The sequence below is a fragment of the Littorina saxatilis genome, linkage group LG17 (genome assembly GCF_037325665.1).
Source record: "Littorina saxatilis isolate snail1 linkage group LG17, US_GU_Lsax_2.0, whole genome shotgun sequence".
NCBI classification, from domain to species: domain Eukaryota; kingdom Metazoa; phylum Mollusca; class Gastropoda; order Littorinimorpha; family Littorinidae; genus Littorina; species Littorina saxatilis.
In genome coordinates, this window is record NC_090261.1 from 10055869 (window position 1) to 10075735 (window position 19867).

The 19867-nt window shown below is 40.0% G+C and overlaps 2 protein-coding genes across 2 annotated transcripts in view; one reads left to right on the forward strand and one right to left on the reverse strand.

Annotated features, from left to right (window-relative positions):
• Positions 1-19867, forward strand: part of LOC138952660 (galactose mutarotase-like) — a 380407-nt gene that overhangs the window by 270400 nt on the left and 90140 nt on the right. The window lies entirely within an intron of this gene.
• Positions 2-19844, reverse strand: LOC138951690 (acid phosphatase type 7-like). The gene is made up of 11 exons (XM_070323249.1): positions 19544-19844; positions 11756-11950; positions 10906-11088; positions 9690-9715; positions 9225-9322; positions 7392-7457; positions 4721-4949; positions 2774-2899; positions 2311-2382; positions 1647-1784; positions 2-1317 (listed from the first exon to the last, which is right to left on the reverse strand). The coding sequence occupies exons 1-11, from the start codon at positions 19644-19646 to the stop codon at positions 1249-1251; spliced, it is 1305 nt and encodes a 434-aa protein (XP_070179350.1). The 5' UTR covers positions 19647-19844; the 3' UTR covers positions 2-1248.

Consider the following 19867-nt stretch of genomic DNA (forward strand, 5'->3'; position numbering starts at 1 on the left):
AAACATAAGAATGCATCTTTAATAGCTTCTGTCTCAGCTGTTCGCATCGGTTTTTGGTGATGGAATTGTGTTTTTAATTAAAAGTCGCACGTCAAAAATCAGTTAAAGGTTTTTGGTAATGCAATTGTTTGTTATTAAAAGTCTCAGGTCAAAATCAATCCGTTAAAACTAGAAATGTTCATTATGCAAAGATCAAAAGCACCACATACAAACACAGTACAAAAATTACCATCAATCATTTTTGCTTAAATTGCAGTTTATGCAAACAAATTTTGACCACTTTTGCGAAGAGAAGAGGGGCTCAACGCAACCTGATTTGAGATCAATTACAGATTAAAATTCGTAATTGTACATTTCTCCACGGTCCATTTCAACATAATAAATGTTACATAAAAATTACTCAACAGGCAAGATCCAGAACAATGAAAATGATTTTGAGCATGGAAGAATCACATACAAAGTTGAAGCATTGCTGTATCACAGATCAGCCTTGAATGAATTGAGGGTACGGCTTTTGCCAAAGAAAAGTAAAATCAATCAAACATTTGTTAGTACTGACCAAAGGAGACTAAATATTTGTCTTTGCTAAGCATTGCATCCTCCCAGCTGTAAGAAGTGCATACAATGTCATACATTTACTTTCAGTTGGATAACATGAATACACAGAGCCTGAATTTATTTACTTTTGAGCAGCTGCAGTTTTATCTTTATAAAGACAAACTTGCAAAGGCTAACTCTGCTAGAGGCTTTTCAAGGGCAAAATAAACACACCACAGCAAGATTAAAGAAGTACACTGTCTTGTCCTCAAAATGTACATTGCCCAAATAGTTTACAAATATGACACTAGTGTGGTTTAAAACAACTGGGCTAAAAAAAAGTTAATAGTGGTAAAATGCCAATGACCAATCCATCACTCGGTTCAGCTTTTGCTGCATTTACACGCATAACATCATTTTCAAATGTAGGGAGCCTCAATTATTCATTTGTATAGTTATTTAGGTATCAGGATCAAAACATTTGCCATCACCTTTGTAATGTTAAATATATAACAGTCATTTCTCAAAATGCCAGCCTGCATAAGTAATTGCAATCTCCTTTAATATGTACACATAATTTCATGCCTGGAATAGCTTCAGAAATACATATTAAAAAAAAAAGGTTTATTGATTGTAAAGGCATACTGGACACAGATTTCAGACTAGTAAAAATGACTGTCATCAACAAATCCCAAAACAAAGAGACTGTCATCAACAGTTATACATTCCAGGTCCTCGCTTTGTCTTGATCAGCCAGACATCATCGATGATTTCCCCATTCTGAAAATAAGCACATGCGATAGTTCAACTTGACATGGAATTCTGAGGTCAGTGTTCAAAATGAGATAAAATACAGAGGTCTGGAAGTAGAGGTGATAGATGTCAGGAATGTTATTATGAGTAATAGAAGAAACATTCCTCCCTGCCTTTCATTCAAATGAGATGTCTGGTTTACCACTGCTTTTACTGTACATTTCAGATCACTGAAATCTTTGTAGAATAGGTATTGAATGAGAGCATGAATAAAACATGTGCTCTTCCAGATTCTCTTCAACTGACACATACATACTCTCTTTCTCTCTCTCTCTCTCCCCCTCCCTCTCTCTCACCTTGTCAATAGACACCTCCTGTATCTTCAGGTGGGTGTCATTTGCAATTTTTATGTTGGTCCACCCATAGTCATCAGTGCTGAATGCACTCCAATCTGTGACTGTCTTGCGGAACTTCGTTTGACCCTCTGCGTCACCCTATCCAAAACAAAAATAATTGCAACACTTGAAGTTGTCATGTCATCGTACAAATTAACTCTTTGATCATAAATGAGTGAGCTGAGCCCAAACTCAAAGCAAGGAACGCAAAATAAATCCTACGGTATAGTTACTTTCAGTTAGACTGGTCTCCACGTGTAGCAGCAACAAGAAGAAGAAGAAGAAGTTACTTTCAGTGTTACTGTTGCTTTACATGCACACGTCAGTCATAAATAAATCAGTTGGTGTCAAATTGTAACAATAAAATGAAAGTGCATGTGAAAGAGAACTGAAGCAAACATTTCTGTTGCACATGCATGCTGTTGATTGTGAAATCCAACTCACTATCAAAAATATGAGAGAGAAAAAACAGAAAAAACACTCTTTAAAACCGCAAAGTTCAATTCGCAACTTCTTGTAAACCTGAGAGGTCATTAGATCAGAGAAAAAACATCATTCCAGGGCAAATCAAGAGACTAAAGAAATGAAATAAACTAGAGGTCTAACAACAAGAGTGGTTACATACAGCAGATCCTGTGATGATGTGAACAGGAGCCCTGGGGTTGGTGTAAGGCTCCGCAGTACTGCCATTGCATACCTGGGCATAATGCAAATGATGGACAAAAGCTTACATGATGCACAGGTTTAGTTATACAGTGGAACCCCCCTTTAAAGACCTGCAGATATATCAATCCCCAGAATATGTCACCAAAGTATTGTTGTAAAAATCCATAAACACAAATCCTTGACCAAAGGCTTAAAAACTCTGTTTCATACTCTGCCAGCATACTTCAGGATCTCTTCAAATCGAAAGTATACTTCTTTCTTCTTGTCGTTCGCTGTTAGATCGTCAGTCCGGACTGCAGGGCGATGTCCTCTCTGGGGCCGTATAGCTTCTTTTGTAGAGCTGTCTCCTCTGGCGAAAGTATACTGAAAAATAAGAACAAACAACAAAATCTACAAGAATAAAAAATAAAAATGCGACTGACCTTAGACTTGTACAGTGGCCAGAGTCTCTCGTAGGAATGCTCATGAGCGTAGAACTCAATGTCCACTCCGTACTTGTAGAACAGATCCTCAAGGTTGGGCCAAAATACTGCAGTTCCATTCCGGATCTGAGGAAAACATGGCAAAAAGACACACAATGTAAGGATTATGTTTGCGCTAATGTTTATTCATGACAAGTACCACTATGTCATCTGTGCGTGTCTCACAGCTGTAACTCTGACCTCCTGCAGTGGCAGGTATGGTGATGTCCCTCAATAATGGGTTATACACTCTCCTCTGCCCCTATGTCACCCCCCTCCATCGTAATCACAAGAGACTACACAGTCCGGATGATGTGGTTCGTGTACGACCCATACTTTCTAAAGAAGGATTCAACGAAAAAGTATGGGTCGTACACGACCCACGCCATCCGAATAGGGATAAACTCATTACCGCCTCTTAGGGAGTCTTAAATGGAAAATTTTATAAGTAAATTTTCATTTGATTAATATACTTACCCGAATCACATATAGCATTTGACACAGTCTGAGATGCTAGGTACTAAAACGCTTACCCGTCTAACATTTTTAAAGGGAAGCAACCCCATCACCAAAAAAGGCTTAAAATAGCCATGGTAATGAGCAGGTACCCTGAGAGTTACCTCCCATTGGCGGAAAGAACAACAAACTAACCTTCTTCTTCTTCTTCGTACGATTTTTTTCCTTTTCATGAAGACGACACCATCACGTTGATTCGTTGATGACACAACCATTTGTCGAGGATAGCGTAGGCACCCGGTCTGCTCCCCGCCTAAAAAAGGCCAGTGCCGTTCCGTCTTCGAGGGACTGCGTGGGTTTCATTTCGGAGTTTTCCTTCTCCTAGACGAGTTTCCTTCCATGGATGATGAGCCTCCTCTACCCTCGTTTTGAATTCAGAGTGGTCTTCTCTTAGGATAGCTGCCTGCCAGGGTTGACGAGCCTATCCTGCCCGGCTATTTGACCCATAGCTGGAGGTTGGTTCGTGGGCACCTGGGCGTTTCCACACACCGGTGGGCCCGCATGCCGCACGTCTAGAGGCCAACCTCCTCCGAGTCCTTGTAGTCTAGCCTGGGGCCTTGCGGTACCCAGTTTACGCCTGTCGCCGCGATGGAGGCACTACATAGGGCTTGTTGTGGAGAGGTTATTGTACTGGCAGGAGAGACTGACGCATTCTGCTCTCTTTTCGCATTGTCCTAAAAAGGACAGACGGTGCTAGCCAGCGGTGAGGGCTGAAAGCGAGAAGTGACAAGCACAAGACACTTCGCCAACACACTAGACACGTCACACAACCGTTTGGCAGGCAACAAACTAACCAAGCTTGCCAACTACAGAGCAGACAAGCACAGGTTAAACACCACTCTTATCAAAGTTAGCCAAGCTAACAAACAACAAAAATGGCGACAACGCAACAACAGCTACTGAAAACCCAAGTCCAAAATGGACAGAAGTTCAGTAACTACATGGCGAAAAAACTTTCGTAAACAAACGAAAATAGGAACGAGCTCACCAAAAACAGGAGCGCGCAAGCGGGAAAGACAGGTAATGTGGCCGGCGAGTAAAAACCCTCACAAGAGTCAGCCACGGGAGCGAAATTCAGATAGACCCTTCCCTCAGGAGGCTGAAAAGTCGTATGATTATTACCACGTGTTGGTATAGGAAGTGACGTAGTATCCGCCAATGGGAGGTAACTCTCAGGGTACCTGCTCATTACCATGGCTATTTTAAGCCTTTTTTGGTGATGGGGTTGCTTCCCTTTAAAAATGTTAGACGGGTAAGCGTTTCAGTACCTAGCATCTCAGACTGTGTCAAATGCTATATGTGATTCGGAGTAAGAATATGTAAAAGCAAAGTCTTAAAAAAGAGCAAGTCTTAAATTGGGGTATCTTAAAAGGGAGGTTCAACTGTACTCACAGGGTTTTTAGGGTTAGTGCACAGCTCTCCGCCGTCGACATTGGAGCAGTACATGGGCTTGTGGCCCATAGCCAGGATCCATGGCCGAACGGCTCTGTTCTCTGGCAGGTTCGCCTTCTTCAGGTCTGCCTCCAGCCAGTCATACTGCCTCTTGATGTTTTCGTGAGTGTTGCCCCAGAAGTAGATCTCTGTGTTGAAGCTCAAGATGTGAGCTGGTCCTATGTTCCAGCTGCAATATGTGTAACAAGCACAGAATGAGAAAAGCGCGAATGTTTACCAGCATCAGACAAAATGTGTACACACACAGACACAAACACACACACACACACAAACACAAACACACTCCCAAAACAAAAAGTAAAACGAAATAGAATAGAAACTGTCCTTTTGTTGTTGTTAATAAATTGATGCAGGGGAGAAATAAATCTGCACAATGAAACTAGCCCAAAATAGAACAAGTCGCGTAAGGCGAAAATACAACATTTAGTCAAGTAGCTGTCGAACTCACAGAATGAAACTGAACGCAACGCAGCAAGACCGTATACTCGTAGCATCGTCACTCCACCGCCCGTGGCAAAGGCAGTGACAGTGGAATTGACAAGAAGAGCGGGGTATTCGTTGAGCTGAGAAGGATAGCACGCTTTTCTGTACCTCTCTTCGTTTTAACTTTCTGAGCGTGTTTTTAATCCAAACATATCATATCTATATGTTTTTGGAATCAGGAACCGACAAGGAATAAGATGAAAGTGTTTTTAAATTGATTTCGAAAAAAAAATTTGATAATAATTTTTATATATTTAATTTTCAGAGCTTGTTGTTAATCCAAATATAACATATTTATATGTTTTTGGAATCAGCAAATGATGGAGAATAAGATGAACGTAAATTTGGATCGTTTTATAAAAAAAATAATTTTTTTACAATTTTCAGATTTTTAATGACCAAAGTCATTAATTAATTTTTAAGCCACCAAGTTGAAATGCAATACCGAAGTCCGCGCTTCGTCGAACATTACTTGACCAAAATTTCAACCAATTTGGTTGAAAAATGAGAGCGTGACAGTGCCGCCTCAACTTTCACGAAGAGCCGGATATGACGTCATCAAAGACATTTATCAAAAAAATGAAAAAAACGTCTGAGGATATCAAACCCAGGAACTCTCATGTCAAATTTCATAAAGATCGGTCCAGTAGTTTAGTCTGAATCGCTCTACACACACACACAGACAGACAGACAGACACACACACACACACGCACATACACCACGACCCTCGTTTCGATTCCCCCTCGATGTTAAAATATTTAGTCAAAACTTGACTAAATATAAAAAAGAGCATTCGCAATTTGACCAGAAATTAAGTATCTAACATGAATAACTGATTACAGTGCAGGGATGTTGCTACATATTCATACCTATAGGACAAATGTCCTAGCTCTTCAGCATTAATAGGACATTTGACCGCATTCAGAAATTTCAATAGGACGTCAGAATTGTTTCATTTTCAAGAATGACGCTTGCCGTGTTACCCCCTGTTTTTGACCCTAATGTAGCACAGGATGCCGTTGAATAGCCAAACATTTCAGCTTTTGTTGAACTTTGACAGGCTTTATTTTTATTTTTCGGTGGCATAACTCAGTGCGCTTCGTCATAATGTATCAAACTGAAAGCAAAAGCAGACGCAAGACTAAGTCAGTTGGAGTTGTCTCCCATACTCCTAACTTTAATGTGCTGCAGATGGGTGTCATCCAAACGCAAGATCCGCATTGCACAACTTCAGTGCACCTGTACGCAAGAGTGCTTGGTCGCTTTTTGAAAATGTGTATCTTGAAAGAAACATTAATGAATATCGCGCTGTCCGAAGCAATTGAGTTCTTATCGGACAATGCCAGCGCTCAGTTCAAAACGATAGGACTTCTGACCGCCATGCGGCAATGTGAATCGGACATTTGAGCCTCTAAATCGGTCTATGTCCGATGTCCGACGCCTAACGACATCCCTGCAGTGTATTCAGGGTTCCTGCAGGGCAGAGCTGATACAATTCAATGAGTTTTCAAGGACATTTCCAGGACCAAAAAATGCTTTTCAAGGACATGATTTTCCCCAAATTAATGCAAAGCACCAAGCTTACCTTCAGTTTTTCAAGTCTGCAAACTATTAGTCATTCGGATTCCGTAGTTGTTTCCCTTGCCAACTTCCGGGAAGGGAAGCAACTACGGGTGACTAGTAATAGTTAGTTCGTCTGCTTTCGTTTTCACTCGATCTTTTATTCTCCCAAAATGTGTGTACTGTATTTGAAGGAAAAAAAGGGGGTTGCATTTTGTTTTAAATAAGACAAGCTGCTGACGAAATGTATAGGCAACAATTTGGAAAAATCAAGTACTTTTCAATGACTATTTAACAAAACTCTATTTTCAAGCACTTTTCAAGGCCTGGAAAAGGTTTTCCAATTTTCAAGGAGTTTTCCAGGGTTCAAGGACTCTGTACGAACCCTGTGTATTGCTTCATAGGTGGCAGGTACGATAGCATAAACTTCATCAAGTTTTATCCTAACTTGAGTTTTTTCTAATACTGGCAGGTTTCTAATATGTGTCAGGTTTCGGAAAAAATGAAGACAAGCACCTGCACAGTTTCATAACACATACACCTTTACAGAGTCAAAGCCAGACACACCTGTAGTACATGCCAGTCCCATCACCACCTGGCATGGTAAACCTGTTGCGGTAGTTTGAGAAATTGCTGAAATAAAAAACACATCCAGTTCATATAAATCTGCTAGTACAAGTTCACATTCCAACATGTTAACAAAAACTCAGACTACGCAGCTTTTATATTAACCATTTGATTTTTGTGTGAAATGATACATTTGCCATTTAAAGTTTGAGTAAACTACTACATGTTGGAGATCATAGATACATCGTTGAAGTTACCCAATATGTGCAAGAAAAAGGAGTTGCACACACACTTATGACCTTTTCTTCATCAAACCAATCCAAAAGTGCTCACAGAGGCTCTTATCTGGTTACCTACTAACCTTTCGCAATACAAATCTCTCTCTTGTTCACAACCCCCACTTTCTTACATCTTTCTTTCTTTCTTTATTTTGTGTTTAACGTCGTTTTCAACCGTTCAAGGTTATATCGCGACAGAGGGAAGGGGGGAGATGGGATAGAGCCACTTGTCAATTGTTTCTTGTTCACAAAAGCACTTATCAAAAATTTGCTCCAGGGGCTTGCAACGTTGTACAATATATTACCTTACTGGGAGAATGCAAGTTTCCAGTACAAAGGACTTAACATTTCTTACACACTGCTTGACTAAAATCTTTACAAACATTGACTATATTCCATACAAGAAACACTTAACAAGAGTAAAATGAGAAACAGAATCCGTTAGTCGCCTCTTACGACATGCTGGGGAGCATCGGGTAAATTCTTTCTCGTCCCAACCAATATGGGACTCCCCCTAACCCGCGGGGGGCACTTTCTTACATCAAAGCTTTCAAACTTACTAAGCGTGTTCATAATTGCAGCCACAAGTCATGTCTTTCTTTCTTTATTTGGTGTTTAACGAGCCACAAGTCATGTACAGTCATGTACAATAACAATAACAATAAAGTGGACCCCCCTTTTAAGACCCCCAATTTAAGAGTTCCTCCCTTTTAAGGGATCTGCCTAGTTATGGTCAGAATAATTAGAAGTTGTTAATACTTTTGTGGGAGAAAGAACATTCTGTCTAGGTACATTACATATCTGCAGAGAACTTTTCTAGTCCCATGCACTGTTAATTTTTTGTGATTTTTTTAAATAACCTTGTGTCTTCTGATTTTGTGAAAATGGGTACATAAAGATAACGGCTAATATTGGACAGTACGCATGTAGTAGCCACTTGCTAGATAATTGTGGGGGGAAGTGAATGCTAAAGCCTTACAGAACAAAAGCCTAACACGGAATTGTCCTAAACCATGCGCTGACATACAAACAAACGTGTACAAAAAGAACGTAAAAGTCTGCGATGTTTTGGCGCTCGATTAAAAACACAAGGTTTTACGTCATTTTGTCAGCACTTTGTCATGTTGACGTCAATTGAATTGCGTAATAGTGACACAAATGACCAAATCACGACATAAAGAAACCATTGCAGCATCCGGTCTCGTTTCATCTGTGACTGCCAATGAGAGTTATTGAACGAGACAAAGCTATGCAGTTCCCTGTTGCAACCGAGACTATTTCATAAGTAGGCAGCCCCCTTAAGACCCTATTTTCTCAAACTTTTTGTTCAGAAGCTCTGTAAATTTACCCCCATTTTAAGACTCGATTTTCTCAGATTGTTGGAGGTCTTAAAAGCGGGGTTCCACTGTAACAGCACTTTATTGTCCATTAAAAGGAATTCATTAAATGGAAAATGTTTTTCAACACATCTCACCAGCCAGCTACACTTTTAACCTGTCTCATACACTTTTGTCTGACAATCCACTCATTCAAAGAACAAAGCTTTCAAACTTACTAGGCTTGTTCGTGATTGCCGGGACAGGTCATGTACGGCACATATCCAGCTACACTCTCAATCTGTCTCATAAACTCATCTCCCACCAAGGCATTATCCTGAAAACAGATCCAAGTTTCAAGGTGTATGTGTACAATTTCACCTGTCCTTTAAATAAAAAATGATATTTACAATGTTGATGTCACAAACACATGCTTACATCACACACACACACACACACACACACACACACACACACACACACACACACACACACACACACACACACACACACACACACACACACACACACAACCTCGCTCTCACCCTATCCTGCCCACAACCTTCTCTCTTTCCACAAAGCAAACACCCTCTAAAAAAATGTACAGCTAAGAAGCAACAAAATAGACATAATTATATTATATGTTGTGCCGAATTCATTACATTTTAATTGAATCCATTAAACTTAAAATAAATTATACTTACGGTGTCCATGTCATATGCATAGTCACCTGTGAAGGGAAACAATAATTAATTAACACTACATTATTTCAAATTAATAAAGAGCTTCATACATTTTGATTTCACTGGTACAGTGTATTCAAACAGTGAGGCAAAAACTGATAGATCAATCAAGTCAAATTTTGAGAGAAAAATGACTCTTCAAACTTGTATGTATTCCTCTGACAGTGTATGACTCCATTAGCAAGAGCTGTCCAATTTCTCCTAACCCTTGCTTCTCTGAAAAGACATCCCACAAATGTCTTCCATATTCTCTCACAGTTCTTCTTGTAATTACCATCAAATATTAATAAAGTTAAAAAAAAGAAAAGATAAGAAAAAATAAGAAAACTTTTAGTTTTACACAAACATGGACATTTTTCTTTTGGCTCCACATCGCATTTCTAACAAGACAAACACGTACATGATCACAAAGCATAATTGAACATAAATACACTACTAAGATTAACCATTTACTCACCAATGTAAGGACAGCACATACAATACTGAATTCTTTTTTTGTTTAGATTTAAAATATGAATAACTTTTAGATTGACGATGTTCAGGTTTGCATGGGATTTAAAAGAGTGAATACCCGGTCTTTTATTGAGACAATCGGGGTGTTGCAGGTAGCTCTGTCTCCTCCTTGGGGATGAAGCTACGAGGGGAAGGGATTGTGTTGGAGGTGCGGGTAGAGGGGTGGACCTCCCTAGTCTAGGACCCTGGGTCTTCGCGAGGTGGCCTTTGTGGCGTAATCCCTCCGGACTAGCATAACGTTTCCCTATCCCAAGACCGACCGTGCGTGGTCTATGACCACATCCTCTATGAGGTGACCCTATCAACTAGGCAGCGCAAGCCCCTAGGCAAAACACGGCGGATCTAGAGGAGAGAACCTCGATAAAAAACCTGAGCTGCCATGAAGACAGAGCATGTTGGCTGAGGACAGCGGGCAGACCTTCTGTGCCGACACCCATCTACAGGAGAAAACCAGGCATGCACGCATCAAACCCAACATGGCCATTGAGACAATCAATCTACACGTGTTCATTGTCCACGTGTTTCAGACACACCCCTCGCTAGTGACTGCTTCCACCATTGTTTGTCTGACTAAAAGCAAGGGTAGTCACTCTTTTACAACCCATACAAACCTGACAGAGTTATTTCTAGAAATCTTCTATTATCAATGGCCACTGACACTCACCAACATGGAGAATGGCGTCAAAGTTGCCTTGCATGGCGTCCAGTTGCAGCATGGGAAGGGCCTGAGCGTTGTAATTACCCATGTCTCCGTACACTACCAGGTAGGGGCTCCATTTTGTGCCGTCCAGAATGGCCTTGAAGGTGAACTTGGAGCTCCATCCGTCCTCTCCGCCCACGATGTACACTGTCCATGAAAAACATACTTAATCCAAAGATCTATTAATAAAAGGGAAGTACTCTTTTAAAAGTATTCTTACTGTTGTCTGTGCACTCAAATCCATTTATTGAAGTATATTCTAAAATGTAATACTTAATCTATAGTCTTGGAGTGATTTTGCTGTCTGAAGTAGAGACAGTAAACTGAATCTAAAATGTGGTCATTCAGAAAGCAAACCAAAAACTGAAAAGCACAAACAGCTCATTTACAAACAAAAGTACTCTTACTGTTGTTTATGCACTGAAATCCATTCATTGAAATATCTTCTAAAATATAAAAACAAATCATACTACCCTTACTGACCCTACTGTAACCAGCCAATAGCTTCAAGTTTGTCAGTAATAATGCTCATGCCAATTGTTAATCTAAAAGTGAACATTCCATGTAAGCTGAATATTGTTACCGAATTCAAATCTTTGAGATTTCTATACGTGCCCCCCCCCCCCCCCCCCCCCCAACAACAACAAAACACCACACAAAAAAACCAACAACATATGTTTTACAAAGGTAGCTTGAAGATGAATGTTCTAAACATATGAGTTTCATTCTACTGAATTCCACTTTTACCGGAGAAAAAGATGGCAGGGAAAAAATTTAAAACCAAAAACTTAAAAAGGAAACCACCGGAACCTACCGTATCGTTTTCCTGGCTGAAGGCCGGTCATCTTGACGCGGTGCATGTACATGGTGCGGTGCAGAGCCCCACCATCCACAAACTTGGTCACCGTGCCATCCGCACGCTGTTCTAGCCCATCCTGGCCGTACCAAGCCGTCGACCCGCTCGTGTAGTCCTGGGTCACCCAGGTCACCCACATCTCACTCGGCACACCTGAAGGAAAAGTTACATACAGCTTCCGGTCTTGGTTTTCAGTGTCTATGAGGTGTTAAAGGTATAGTATAGGTATAAAACACAAAAAGACACACAAAAATAAAAGAACTATTTGTCATCTGAAGGAAAAGTAACATACAGCTTCAGGTCTTGGATTTCAGTGTCTATGAGGTATTAAAGGTATAGTAAAGGTATAAAACACAAAAAGACACATATAAATAAAACAAATATTTGTCATCAGAAGTAACATACAGCTTCAGGCCTTGGATTTCAGTGTTTATGTGTTATTAAAGTAAAAGTTCAGGCTCAAAAAAACTAAAAGACAAAACAAAACAAATATCTGTGGGCAACAAACAAAGAAAACAAATAGCTATCCTAAATAAGTTATAACATTAGATGCTGGAGCTAACACATGAGGGTTCATTCATTTACATGTTTTCCATAATTCTATGCATCAGACCAGAAGTTCATAAAATGCAAGTACATGTATCAGTTTACTAAGAGTTCAAGAGAAATTCCATTGGGCCAGATGAAGCTAGTGACAGTATCCTCTACCCCCTTCGGGTCTTTTGATGTTAAGGCTACCTGGTCAAATTAGCAGACCCAAAATTACTACCGTATTTGACGGACTACAAGCCGCGACTTTTTTTCCAAAAAAATCGCATTGCGGCTTATAAAAAGATGCGGCTAAAACGTTACCTAAACTTGAATAGCATTCACCTAATGGAAGTCGCCGCGGATTTTCATTTCGCTCGATTAGCGATTACCGGTACTTTATTAGCTCTCTACTCAAGACTCGGCGCTCGGTACATTAGTGGTCCTTTACAATAAAACAAACAAACATCTAGAGATCTTACATAACAGATTGCAATATAAGTCCAGCTACACTAATGAATAGAAGACAACACTAAAAACAAGGGCAGGAAAAAAGAGGAGAATGGACATTCAAAATACTTTAAAAATCGTAATGAAGTTTCTCCCACATGTTTACAGTTGAACCTCCCTTTTAAGACCCCCCAATTTAAGACTTCCTCCCTTTTAAGACCTTTGTTTTTTTTGATTTCCTGTTCATATCCTCTGTAAATTTACCCCCATTTTAAGACTCCCTCCTTTTTAGGACCTGATTTTCTCCGATTTCTGGAGGTCGTAAATGAGGGGTTCCACTGTACCATGTTTTCTATGAAATTACAGACTGGAGGTTGGAGCATAGGATGTTCAAATCCAAGTTATTAAGTTCTGTGGTGTTAAATCAAGATCAATAAACATGTACGAAACTGAAATGAACATGATTATCAGTGCAGTATTTGTATGGAATTACAGACTTTTAATTTCTATCACCATGCACACCAAGCAATATTTCTGTCAAATATAAATCTTCTGGGCTGACAAGTACAACAAACACAATAAGTCAGTGACTAAACCTGCTAATATAGATAACCCACATTTCAATGGACAGGTCTATCTGCAATTTGGGCGAGTGCAGTGTTACTAGTTTATTTCAACCACAAGATATACTGTACCTGTTGATGGTTTTACTTTCATGATAACAGTCACATTTTATGTTTGCTTTGGTAACAAACTGAATGGTAGATTATTTACTGGTAACCAAAAGTCTGGGTGGCCGAGTGGTAACGCACTTGCGCTCGGAAGCAAGAGGTTGCGAGTTCGACCCTGGGTCAGGGCGTTAGCAATTTTCTCCCCCCTTTCCTAACCTAGGTGGTGGGTTCAAGTGCTAGTCTTTTGGATGAGACGATAAACCGAGGTCCCTTCGTGTACATTGGGGTATGCACGTTAAAGATCCCACGATTGACAAAAGGGTCTTTCCTGGAAAAATTGTATAGGTGTAGATAAAAATGTCCACCAAAATTCCCGTGTGACCTGGAATAATAGGCCGTGAAAGGTGGATGCAGCGCCTAAAGGCTGTTGATCTACTGTCCGATGTGAATGCGTGATATATTGTGTAAAAAATTCCATCTCACACGGCATTAATAGGTAACATGCGCTTTGAGTCGCCTTGTGTGGTGAGATACACATGTACGTGAGCGATATAAATCCTCGTAAATAAATTAAATAAAATAAAAATAAAATCTGTCATGAGATAAAACTATAATCAAACCACATCATAACAATTTTCAAGTTCAGACGTGCATAGCTGCACACACATACTCCCAACAACAACAAAATTAGAACAGTATGTTGAAATGATAAGTATGTGTAATACATTAGTGGTCCTTTACAAGAAAATAACATTTCATCCAACTCCAAGAGATCTTACAGTTAGTTATATAACAGCAACAGGTTGACGACTGAACAACAAATACAGGGCAGGAGAAAAGAGCAGAATGGACCACTCAAAATACTTTAAAAATGAAAATAAAATTTCTCCAACAGATTTACCATGTTATCTACAGATGGGAGGTTAGATAAATATGATGTTAAAAAACTGTTGCAAACATGATCACTTGCTATATATATATGTTTGTACATGTATTTTGTTAAAAACCTAAATAAAAGTAACAATTATTAAGTTTTGTAATGTAAAATCAAGATCAATAAACATGCAATTGAAAAAATATGATCATCAGTACTGTATCAGCATGCATCAATTGACAGATTTTTACTTTTTACATTTAGTCAAGTTTTGACTAAATGTTTTAACGTAGAGGGGGGAATCGAGACGAGGGTCGTGGTGTATGTGCGTGTGTGTGTGTGTGTGTGTGTGTCTGTCTGTCTGTGTGTGTGTGTAGAGCGATTCAGACTAAACTACTGGACCGATCTTTATGAAATTTGACATGAGAGTTCCTGGGTATGATATCCTCAGACGTTTTTTTCATTTTTTGATAAATGTCTTTGATGACGTCATATCCGGCTTTTCGTGAAAGTTGAGGCGGCACTGTCACGCCCTCATTTTTCAACCAAATTGGTTGAAATTTTGGTCGGGTAATGTTCGACGAAGCCCGGACTTCGGTATTGCATTTCAGCGTGGTGGCTTAAAAATTAATTAATGACTTTGGTCATTAAAAATCTGAAAATTGTAAAAAAAAATTTTTTTTTATAAAACGATCCAAATTTACGTTTATCTTATTCTCCATCATTTGCTGATTCCAAAAACATATAAATATGTTATATTCGGATTAAAAACAAGCTCTGAAAATTAAATATATAAAAATTATTATCAAAATTAAATTTTCCAAATCAATTTAAAAACACTTTCATCTTATTCCTTGTCGGTTCCTGATTCCAAAAACATATAGATATGATATGTTTGGATTAAAAACACGCTCAGAAAGTTAAAACAAAGAGAGGTACAGAAAAGCGTGCTATCCTTCCCAGCGCAACTACTACCCCGCTCTTCTTGTCAATTTCACTGCCTATGCCGTGAGCGGTGGACTACGAGTATACGGTCTTGCTGCGTTGCATTGCGTTCAGTTTCATTCTGTGAGTTCGACAGCTACTTGACTAAATGTTGTATTTTCGCCTTACGCGACTTGTTTTTATTTAACCAAGCATACTGAGCAATATTTACGTGTCAGTTTAGAGGAACGATGCATTGTTTTTAAACTGAAGGTGAGGCGATGGTATTTAGGACTGGACAAGGATGGAGAGGGAGGGGGAAGGAATGGAGAAAGCGGATGTGGGCGGGACCTAGAAGTAAGGAGGGAGGGGGAGGGTGTTGTAGTGGAGGTTTTGGCGCCAAACGTTCTGGCAAGTGAGTGCCAGAGGATACACGCTCTTGCATTAGCGGCAAAGCAGCAGCAGCAGCAGCAGCATTGAAGTGCGCGCGTCAGCAAGTGAACATTATTTGTGATCATGTCCGAAATAGAACAATGGTGTAAGGAGTCAAACCTTCCTTCAGCGGTGATCAGCGTCCTCGTCAAAGAGGGGTTCGATTCGTTGGCGGCCCTCAAATGTGTCGAGCCGGAGGATTTGGAATCTCTGAGTGCCAACATAAAAAGGGGGCATCTTGCCCTGCTTCGGGCAGGGATTAAAACCCTGCAAGCAAAAGATGGGGGAGGCCCCATGAGCAACGACACCGCCAGAGGTGCCAGTGGTTTGGCGGAATTGCTGGGGCGACTCAACATGGACGGTTCGCCAGTGACGCCGGCAAGACCAAAAGGTGAGGGTTTAAAGATCATCGACTTCATTTCATCCTCGTTGGCTGTGGAGGAGGAGGTGTCTCTTGGCGGAGGGGTGACAATCAAATTACCCAATACAAAGCCAAAGTTAGATCGGGTGTCACCCTCCGCCTCGATTGTGGCAAATGCCAGAATCATGGCCACACTCCTGTCCCGTGATAAAGACTTTGATGTAGCTGCCTATCTACGCTACACAGAGATGGTGGGGGAGTTAGGCTGCCGTTTCACCTGGCAGTCTGTGCTCATCTTCGATGACGAATATCGACAGTGTCAGGCGGCCGACAATTTGTCCTGGGGGACCGAAGCACCACACCTGGCGACAGTTGTGCTTCGGGAGCGGGCTACGCCAGCCACCACCACAAACCCTAATTCTCTGAGTAACCAAGCATACTGAGCAATATTTACATCTAAGATGAAACTTCTCGACTGTATAGTGCTGCAACGCCATTAGTGACCAAACCTGTACTAATCTGGATAACCCAGATTTAACCGGACAGGTTTATCTGCAATTCTGGCTAGTGTAGTAGTGTTCCTAGTTTATTTCACCCACAAGATATCCTGTACCATTTAATACTTTTACTTTCATGGTCATGTATAATATAATATATATATAAGTCAAATGTTGTTGGTTTTGATAACATAGCATATATGATGGATTATTTACTGATAACCAAAATCTTTGATAAGATAAAGTTGATTGGACCACAAATAACAGTTCAGACGTGCCTAGCTGCACACAGACTCTTAACATAAAAAAATTAGTACAGTATGTTTACATCATGAGTACATCAAGTACTTTCCATCTCAACCAATGTTCTATCTTACCAATGCAATTTTATTTTCACTTCAAAGCTATTGCATTTGTTTACCATGTGATTAGAAGATGCAAACCATTACTACAGAGGAAGTTGACTAGCTGTTGGAATGTATTCCTAATTTCCTTCTCATAGCTTAGCAAGGAGCTTATGTCTCAATTAACAAATGGCATGACGGACCGAAACTGAGCCACAATTAATCCCTAACAAACTGTCAACTGTATTTTTCAGTCTCAACCCTACTTTCATTTTCCTGGGTATTCACACAAGTGTCAAATGTTCTTACTTTACGTTTCATTGTTAATTAATCATTGAAAAAAATGTCATTCGCCGTGATTCATGGTAGAATTTATTCTTGTTGAATTGCTTTCCTAGTTTGTGTATCACATGCTAATATATATATCTAATAATAGTAATTGTTAGGAAACGCTACTGTTGCTGAACTTTAGTTCAGTTTTGTGTGTTGCATGTAGTTGACTTATTTGTACTTTGTGGGAAAGTACCGATATTATATTTTGTAAACACAATATTTATGTTTGGACGAGAATGCAGGTGAACTTTCTAGTCCTGTCAAAACAAGTTGTTTACCACGTTGTTTTGAGTCGTGGGTTCGTGGCGTTCGCTCGGATTAAGTGCGTCGGCACTTTTGATGTACGTCACAAAGAATGTCACTATTCTAGTCCATGGACAGTTCATCTAATTTTAGTTGTATCATGTTCGGTCTGGAATATTCTCGAGATTGAGTATTTACTATATAGGCCAGCGCGATTTGTATGTAAAAGGGCTTCTACTTTGAGTTCTGCTACGATGTGCAGTTGTATGTATGGAATGCTAAATAAATCCTCGAACTCAATTTGACGAGTTCTTTTCTGCTGCTGCGAAGACGGGCGACGTAGAATAAAAGAACACAACTATACGACATTTGAGAACTTCGTCAATCTCAAGTGTCGTGTAACAGTAATATATTTTTCATTCTGTCTGTCTGTGTGACTGTCTAAGACAATTGCATCTATCTATATATATATACGACTAGTGTCTGTCAGTGTCTGTCTGTCTGTCTGTCTGTTCGCGATGCACGGCCAAAGTTCTCGGTGGATCTTGTTCAAATTTGGACACCGTATTCAGCTACACCCCGGACACAACCGCATCGATGAGATATTTCAACACGTGCTCTCAGCGCGCAGCGCTCTGCGCGCTGAACCGATTTTTGTTTTGTTTTTTGTTGTTGTTGTCGGGATCCACTACCAGTAACTCTTCCTTATCTTCTCCAGTGTTTTCAGCCGCGATTATCTCCCTTCCTCCGTGTGGCGTCAATCCATATTCCCGTTACTACGTTACTATTTTTAGAAGGTCTCCAGTGTTTTGCGCGTTTATCTCCTTTCCTTCGTGCGAGGCGCAGCCTGGTATTCGGCTCTACTTCTTCCCGGCGCGCGAAGCCGGTACCCGGCGAAGCGGGTAATCATCTAGTTGACACTATGCAAGCAGCCATCTCTGAACGAATCGTTCCACAATTTTGTGTGTGCCTTCATGCCACTCATGGTGGGGTTAATTATCACCATTTAGGTCTAAATAGCAGATATTGGTCACGAAAGTTTTCAAGCTCGATCATCTCATTGGCAAGAGATTCTAACGTTTTATACTTCGCTTCCAATGCCCCTCTTTTTGTCAATGGTCTTTGTGGATCAGTGGGAAGATTTTTCCCTCTAGAGATACATTTTTATCGGGTGTTCTCCTGTTGTTGTTTTCGTTTTTCACTATAGGTAGGTAATTGGTTGTCTCTGAGCGGGATTTAAAAAAAAAAGTTGATTATGTGCGGGTATCACAGTGAGAGCTCAGCGGAGCCAAGTAGTCCTGCTAATACAATTTTAAGACTGAAGTCTGATGGATTTTTTACTTTATTACAATCTCAGAATAGCCCTTCCAAACAAATTACAAACAAATGTTAACAAGAAATCATAATAAACAAAACAATTAAAAGTTTTGCATAAGCACAGAAAAACAGGTAACCTGAAGCAAAATCAAAACAATTAGTCAAGCTGTCGGCCTGAAAGTGAAACTAAAACATCAACACTGAAAATATGTCGTCACCAAGACTACAAGTAGTAAGGCTTGGCTAGCTCATACGTGAAGACCGAGACCGATTGGCATTTGTTTTGGCGAAGAATGTGAACGTAGTAGTAGTACCTAAAATGCAGGGGTATCATTGGAAGAATAATTTGTAAACATAAAGATACATTTAATTTCTCAGAATTGCTCAACACATACACAAACATTTACATAGAGACACTAGTTACACATACACCACTCCCCTTGTCTGAGCACTTCCTGATCTATGTTAAAATATTTAATCATTTCATAATTTGAGTAAGAGTAAAAATCACACACACACACACACATGTACCTCATAATGTATACAGGCAGACATAGCCTACTTTTCTTCTGGCCTAACAGTTAGGACTTATGTACGTTATCATAGCCAAGTAAAGGCTTATAAATGTAAGCTCTATAAATGTCCTTTCATTTTGATTTGTACAGTAATCGGGGAAAACCAAAATGACATTGACCAGCTACAGCTACCATAAAACCATTCCAAAAAAGAAAATATCATGGTTTCTGACTGTATGCAAGAATACTACACTTACCACCATAGGACAGGTGAATTTGTTCTGGCTGCTGGTACAGGGGAAGGCAGAAGATCGCAGGTAAACTAAAAACCAAGAAGGCGAAACCTACTACAGTCGCCATGGTTTAGTTCTTTCAAAGCCTCAAAACAGACTACTTTGTTTACACGGTGCTTCTTTGTTACGATACACAGACCCACTGTTGTGCGAATCCAGTAAGCATGCGGATTTATATCAGGGGTGGAGACACATGATTGTCAGCTGACCAAAACTTCGATTACAAAACACGCATTTTTCATTGGTGAACCTAATAGTGAATGCTGTGTGAAGTATACCGGTGCTGTA

Coding starts and splice junctions, on each gene's coding strand:
- LOC138951690 (XM_070323249.1), bottom strand. CDS start 19,646: ATGGCGACTGTAGTAGGTTTCGCCTTCTTGGTTTTTAGTTTACCTGCG. Junction 9,716..10,905: donor TGACGCCATTCTCCATGTTG/GTGAGTGTCAGT, acceptor TTCCCTTCACAG/GTGACTATGCATATGACATG. Junction 4,950..7,391: donor GGGACTGGCATGTACTACAG/GTGTGTCTGGCT, acceptor CACATATTGCAG/CTGGAACATAGGACCAGCTC.